Genomic DNA, 6956 nt, shown 5'->3' on the forward strand with positions numbered 1-6956 from the left:
GGGGGGGGACCGGCGGGGGAGGGTGATGGCTCCCTGGCCCCAGGGCTCCTCTGCCCGCTGCTCTGCGGAGCCCCGGGCCTGACCCCAGCCACTGGGCCTCTGGACCCAGAGGGAACGGAGGTCTCTGTGCCCCTGGCCTTGCCCTTCCCCAGCATCTGCCTGACCTGACCTCTGTCATCAGTGTCCATCCAGAGTCTAATGGTGACCCCACTGCCTGTCCAAATGAGGCCCAGCAGCTCAGTCCAGGCAGAGGGCAGAGACAGAGCCCAGATGCCCAGCCCTGAGCCGTGGGACCCCTACCCTGCCCCCAGCAGAACCAGAGCCCCTGAATGGGCACATTTGGGGTGAATGAGGACAATCAGGACAAAGAGGACAGTCCCTCTCTGCCATCCTGCCTCATGTGCTAACCCCTTTCCCTCGAGGTGCCCTGGTTGGGTGGGGTGGACCTAGCTGACTCCCAGGGCCTGGGGTGGACCCCTGGCCTCCCCCCTCCTGTCTGCCTCTCCCTCTGTGTGCTCTGCCCCCACCTCTGCCCCAACCCTCTGCGGTCTGCACCACCCACCCCGCACCCCTGCAGAGGCCCAGCGGCTGCCCTACTACGCTACCTACTGTCCCACGAGGCTGCTCATCCACTCCATGTGCACCAGCCACTACCTGGACATCTTCATCACCTTCATCATCTGCCTCAACGTGGTCACCATGTCCCTGGAGCACTACAACCAGCCCACGGTGAGCCCCGGCCTGGCCCCTGGCCCGAGGTCGTGTGGTAGGGTTGGGTCCTCAGTGGGCCCGCACCCCAGGGATGGGTGGGCCAGGGTCTGAGCAGGTCCTGCACGGGGTCCTATGCTTAAGAAGCTCAGGGCCTGGTAGGATGGATGAGTGAGAGGGAGAAGTCACCCCTTTCCAGGGCAAGATCCTGGTGAGTGGGGTGGGATGGGGTGGAACGGGGTAGGAGTGGGGTGGGGGTGACATTCAGGCCCAGCCTTGAACGTGGGTGACGGTGGCCGTGGTGTGTTCACTGAGACTCTTTGCGGGACACACTACAGATACTAACTCTCCAATCCTCGCAGCAACCTTAATGTGTGTGTGTGGTGGGCTTTCTCCAGATTTTGTAGATAAAGAAACCGAGGCTCAGAGACATAAAACACGCTGCCCTAGTCATTCAGCCAGTGAGTGGAGGTGGGACTGGAACTGTGGTTTGCCACCTGGCTCCACTGCTCCTGGGCATATGGAGCCTGGCAGAGGGGCAGGGCCTCTGAGGGCAAACACTGGGGTAGGAGAGGTGACCAGTCCCCAGCTGGTTGCAGGCAGTGTTCATGAGGGACACGAGGGGTGTGTTATGTAGGGGCGAGTCTCTGGGAAGACTTACTGGAGTGGGGGAAGAGGGGAGAGCAGAGCCTCCAGATGAGGAATTGGTACGTTATTTTAAACGGTAGGAGTGAAATACAATGAGTGCAGGCAGCCGTTGATGGGATGCGGCCGTAATGGTAGAACTTCTAAATTAACATGAAGAAATGGAATAAGAATAAGTTCATATTAACCAAGTATTTATTCTGTCTGGTCTTGGACTATTACCTCGTTTAATTCTGAGGTGGGTGCTATTATCATCCAATTCATAGACTGGAAAACTAAGTCCTGGAGAGGTCAAGTGACTTGCCAAGGCTTCAAACAAGGAATAAGTGCTGAGTCTGAATTCACATCGATTAATACGCGGCCTGGTTCTTAACCACTACCTTAACCATTACCCCATACTGCCTCCACTGAGTGGCGATTGGACCAGACCAGCAGAAATAAGGAAAAGGAAACCGCAATCTAAAATAAATAGTGCACATTAAGTAAGGTGGGAAGAGTAAAAGCAGATATGTAAATCACTGCATTAAGTGTGAATGGAGTAAATTCTCCCCTTACAAGGCAGAGATTCTTCTGACTGGAGTAAAGGTGGCGGACAGGTCATGGGGCCTGGTCATGCTTCTTTTTGTTGCTCCTGCAGTCTCTGGAGACAGCCCTCAAGTACTGCAACTACATGTTCACCACTGTCTTTGTGCTGGAGGCTGTGCTGAAGCTGGTGGCATTTGGTCTGAGACGCTTCTTCAAGGACCGGTGAGCAAAACTGGGCTGGGCTGAGGCAGCGGAGAGTGCACTGCAGGAGAGAGAAGCAGTCCTGACCCCCAGGGAAGCTATCCTGACCCCAGGGGAAGCTTGGAGCAGCTGGAGGAGGGGAACCAGTGAGTCCGAGGACTGATGGTCATTGACCCCAGGTGCTGCCTTCAGCCCTGATGGGTGCCGGGCATTCTGCCAAACCCCTCTCATGGTCCTCCATACCCCACAGGTAGAGCAGGGCATACCTCATGCGAGTCCTTCTTTTCAGAGGGAACAAGTGGAGCTCAGAGAGGTTGATGGACTAGCCCAAGGCCACACAGAGGGAGCAGCTGGCTCAAGATTCAGACCTAGGAGTCAGAACCCATTCCTCCTCAGATGTTCCTTTAGCCTGGTCAGCCTCTTGCTTGAGGGATAGAGGCTGTGGTGGGGTTGGGGTTGGGGGGCAGCGAGGGAGCTGGAACCACTGGGATCTGGAGGGGCTATTAGGGATCCCCGAGGGCCATGGCAGGAGGGTGGAGGGCTGGGAAACTCCTCCCAGCTGGAGTGTGTCTAAACTCAAGTGCTTCTCGCCCTGCATCTCACTCCTGCCCTCCTCTGCTCGGCCGCACAGGTGGAACCAACTGGACCTGGCCATCGTGCTGCTGTCGGTCATGGGCATCACGCTGGAGGAGATTGAGATCAACGCGGCGCTGCCCATCAACCCCACCATCATCCGAATCATGCGGGTCCTGCGCATCGCCCGGGGTGAGGGTTGGGCGGGGCAGGATGGGGAATAGGAGCCCGTCCTTGACACACACTTGACGCCCCCATGCTGTGTGCCCACACTTGCCCTCGTCCTGACAGCTCTGTACTGCGCCCTGGCATGCCCCCTCCATATAACACCCTGCCCAGTGTGGTCCAGTCTCAGGTGGGGTTGAAAGGACCCCAGGGCAGCCAAGAAGACACTGGGTCCTCACCAGCCTTTCTCCAGCTCTGGCTGGGACACCTTGTCCTTGAAACCCTCTTTGTTCTCCCAGAAGTCTCCCTTTTGCCCCAAGGCTGTCCTCATCCTTGTTTCAAAAAACCTCCTGCCTCTGGCCTCACCCTTCTACCTGCCCCGCCCGTTGCCCCCAGATTCCGAGGTGGTGAGGGATCCCGTGGAGAAACTCAGCAGTCACCCTGGGGCCTCTCCAGCCAGAGAGGAAGGGAGAGACCCAGGGGCCCTCACGCGCTGCTCACTGTGGCCTCATCATGGTGAATTACGTGCCCACGCACACACTTGATATCCGTCTGCTCCCTTGTGCCTGTCCTCCTTCTCTTGGGCTTTTTTACACAGACACCCACCCCAGGGGGGACGTGTTTTTGTGCACCACCCCCATTCATCTGCACCCAGGGGATTGTAGTGTGGCGTCTCGTTCACGCTCCTCCACTTTCTCGCTCTACCGCATTCACATGCACACACACACACAGGCCTGTCCCTGCTGGTCTGGGCTGAGTGGGCCGGGTTGGGTGTTGCCCACAGTGCTGAAGCTCCTGAAGATGGCCACGGGAATGCGGGCCCTGCTGGACACCGTGGTGCAAGCTCTGCCCCAGGTAAGAGCCGCCCCTCGCCCAACCTGGCCGTCATCAGTGTCACGCTGGGCCCCTGGGGGGCATGGGCTGTGACTTCCCTTCTCTCCAGATCTGCCCAAACCGGAGCTGAGGCAGAGTCCTGCCTCCAGAGAAGCAATTGTGAGCTCAGGGCGTGAGAGATGGGCGGGTTCCCATCTACTTCTTCCTTCCTTTCTTGGCTGAGCCCTTGGTCCCTCTCCCCACTCCTGCCCCACCTGCCTGCTCTGTACCCCGCCCTCGGGCTGGACGCTGAGGACCCAGGTTCTGCCCTCAGGAGTCTAGGGGAACGACAGAGGCCTCAGGGCAGTGTGGGGAGAGGCCCGCACATGGGGAATCAGAGAAGGCATAAGGCACTTCGAGCATGACCTTATAGGGCGGCTTGACCTTGTCGGTGGCTTGGTAAGAGGTGGTGATGTGGATAGAGAGGTGACAGGTATGACATTCTAGGAGGGGATAGCGTGAGACACTGACCTGGGGGTGGGGACCCTGGGAAGTTAGGAAAGCGCCCCCCACATTGGTGAGGGGAAGGGAGATGGGGTCAGAGCCACAGGGGTGCATCTTCGGTCCTCCTGGGAGCTCTGCAGTCCCAGGCTCCTCCTCCCCTGCTGTCCCAGCTACCGATGGCTCCTTTTCTCCCTCCCCTCAGTGCAGCCTCGCCTCGCTCTGAGGTGAGCCTCATATACATTCATTTATTCACTATGACTCATCTAGTCTTAAGGAACTTCAGCTGTCTTAAGGTAAAAGGCACAGATACAGCGTGTTGAAGATGAGGATGAAAGATAAACAGCCCAGGGAAAGTGAAAGCAAATTCTCTCAGGCACTTGGGCTGAGGACGTTGAGTTCCATTCTCAAGTTTGGTGTGAGCTTCCTGGCAGCCTCGTTGCAAAGGGCAAGCGACACAGCAGACAGCCGGTCTGGATGGAAAGCAAGGGCTTTCATTCAGAGAGCTGTGGTCTTTCCTAACATGAAATTCCTTTGGAGGGATTTGTCACATGGGAGATGGGGGTGAGTTCTGGGCAGATAGTAAATGGGTTGGAGACCAGACTCAAGCCTCCCTGAAAGTCAAAATGTTAGTCACTCAGTCGTGTCCGACTCTTTGCAACCCCATGGATTGTAACCCACCAGGCTCCTGTGTCCATGGAATTCTCCAGGCAAGAATACTGGAGTGGGTAGTCATTCCCTTCTCCAGGGGATCTTCCCGACCGAGGGATCAAATTCAGGTCTTCTGTGTTGCAGGCAGAGTCTTTACCATCTGAGCCACCAGGGAACCTATGGTCAAAGCCTAGTGCCCTGTGAGAGCCTGGGGACGAGGTGCCTTTATTTTTCTTGCCTGTGAAATCGGGGCGAGGGGTGGTGGTAGCAGTAGTTCCTATCTCAAAGGGTTGTTGTGAGGTTTAAAATAGTTAAAGCTTGTAAAGCACTGGATCATAAGCACCACCGTGGAAGAGTCTGCTAAGGACAGGAATGGGGGTGGCAAGTGTGTGCCCCCCGCCTGCCTGGCCTCCTGGCCCTTTCCCTTCTCCCTTTCCCCTTGTTCTGACCCCTGGGCATCCTAACCCTATGTTGGTATGGGGCACATGGAGATGCCTAGGAAGTCCCAGCTTCAGGTAGGAGACATGGGATAGTAATTACAACTACTTTAAGAGATGTGTGTGCCTAGAACCATGTGGTATTGGGGTGAGGGCTTACCCCTCAAAATCTATTAGCTGATCCTGGACATTTCCTTGGTTCTTTGTAAAGTGACAGGAAAACGAAACCTCAGCCCTTTCCTTCCAGCCTTTGTCTCAGGCACCCAGAGAGGAGGCCTGAGGGAAGGCTTCTCAGAGGAGGTGACCCATGATCCGGGTATTGAGGGGTGGGGAGTAGGCATTTTCTAGGCAAAGGCAGAGAGAAGGTCTTCCTGGCAGACAAAACAGAATATGCAAATAGGGTCTGTTCTCTGTGTGGCTGGAGTCTGGAGTTGGGTGATCAGTCTGGGAGGGGTCCACAGGGCTGGACCCCAGCAGCTGGGGCCTCACACCTGGCCTCAGAGGTGCTCAGTGAGAGCTTGTCTCTTTAATAAACCAGCATCATTTAATTAGACTCTGTTGGTGTGATTGTGGCACAGCTCAGAAAGAAACCCTTGTCTGGAGTAGAGAAACATTAGGAGCCCGTGATTAACACGGTTTACTTTTCAGCAATTAACACGAACATCCTCAGATTCCATTCATGCAGGTCTTCTGAGGGTTCTCAGAGACACTTCCTTTCTAGGGCAAGAACATGTTGGAGCCTTATCTTACCCATAACATGAGTTAAAGGTGGTCTCTGGCCTACAGATAGACTTGAAATAGGTTTGAAATCTGCAATATTTTTCTCCCACCGGAGCTGTGGGAGGGGGGTGGCTGGGTCTGCAGGAGGGTGGCTGGGTCTGCAGGAGGCTTCTGGGGGGCCCAGTCTTGCATGATTCCTATATTTACGCCTTTCTGGGGCCAGGGCTCGTGCTGACCCAAGGAAGCAGATCTGAATTACTCCAGCCATGCCCCTGCTCTCCAGGACTTCCCAGACTCGCAGAGACAGTGACAGGGATACACCAGTTACACTCACGCTGTAAGGCTGAATCCCTGTCTGTCTGAAGGAATTCAGGCAGGCTTCATGAAGGAGGTAGCATTATTGATGTAACTTCCTTTTCTCCCTCTCTACATTCATCTGTGGGATGGTACTGACCACACACAGGTGTAGAAGCTGTGTGCAGAGACCCTGGGGCCAGCCTGCTAGGCTTGACCCCAGTCCTACCACTACTAGCGACGTGGTCCTGGGCAAGGACTTCACCTCTCAGGACATCTGTTTAATCACTTGAAGAATGGGGGTAAAAGAGAGTCCATAGATCATTGTGTGCAGCCATGACTAAGGAATGCTTGAAATCGGACTGCTCATAGGAAGGGCGTCATGCTCAGTCACTTCGGTCCTGTCTGACTCTTTGCAACCTCATGGACTATAACTCACCAGGCTCCTTTATCCGTGGGATTCTCCAGGCAAGAGTACTGGAGTGGGCTGCCTTTTCCTAACCAGGGGAACTTCCTGACTCAGAAACTGAACCCACATCTCCTGTGGCTCCTGCACTGCAGGCGGATTCTTTACCACTGAGCCACAGGGGCCACCAGTAAGGGCTTCACACGTGTCTTGTGCCCTGTGTTGGACCCAGCCGGCCCTCCAGGAGGTGGGGCAGGGGTGGCCGACACGGACACAGAGCCTGCCCTGACCTTCAGGCTGGCCCTTTGCCTGGAGCC

The 6956-nt window shown here is 55.9% G+C and overlaps 1 protein-coding gene across 1 annotated transcript in view; it reads left to right on the plus strand.

Moving 5' to 3' along the window:
- CACNA1I (calcium channel, voltage-dependent, T type, alpha 1I subunit) overlaps positions 1-6956 on the plus strand; it is a 112689-nt gene that overhangs the window by 98264 nt on the left and 7469 nt on the right. The window contains exons 31-34 of the mRNA XM_010833752.1: positions 576-729; positions 1991-2100; positions 2711-2844; positions 3602-3672. Of these exons, the coding sequence (XP_010832054.1) occupies positions 576-729; positions 1991-2100; positions 2711-2844; positions 3602-3672 (469 nt within the window). The remainder of the gene's footprint in view (positions 1-575; positions 730-1990; positions 2101-2710; positions 2845-3601; positions 3673-6956) is intronic.

Source organism: Bison bison, unplaced genomic scaffold (assembly GCF_000754665.1).
Source record: "Bison bison bison isolate TAMUID 2011002044 unplaced genomic scaffold, Bison_UMD1.0 scf7180017863885, whole genome shotgun sequence".
NCBI classification, from domain to species: Eukaryota; Metazoa; Chordata; class Mammalia; order Artiodactyla; family Bovidae; genus Bison; species Bison bison.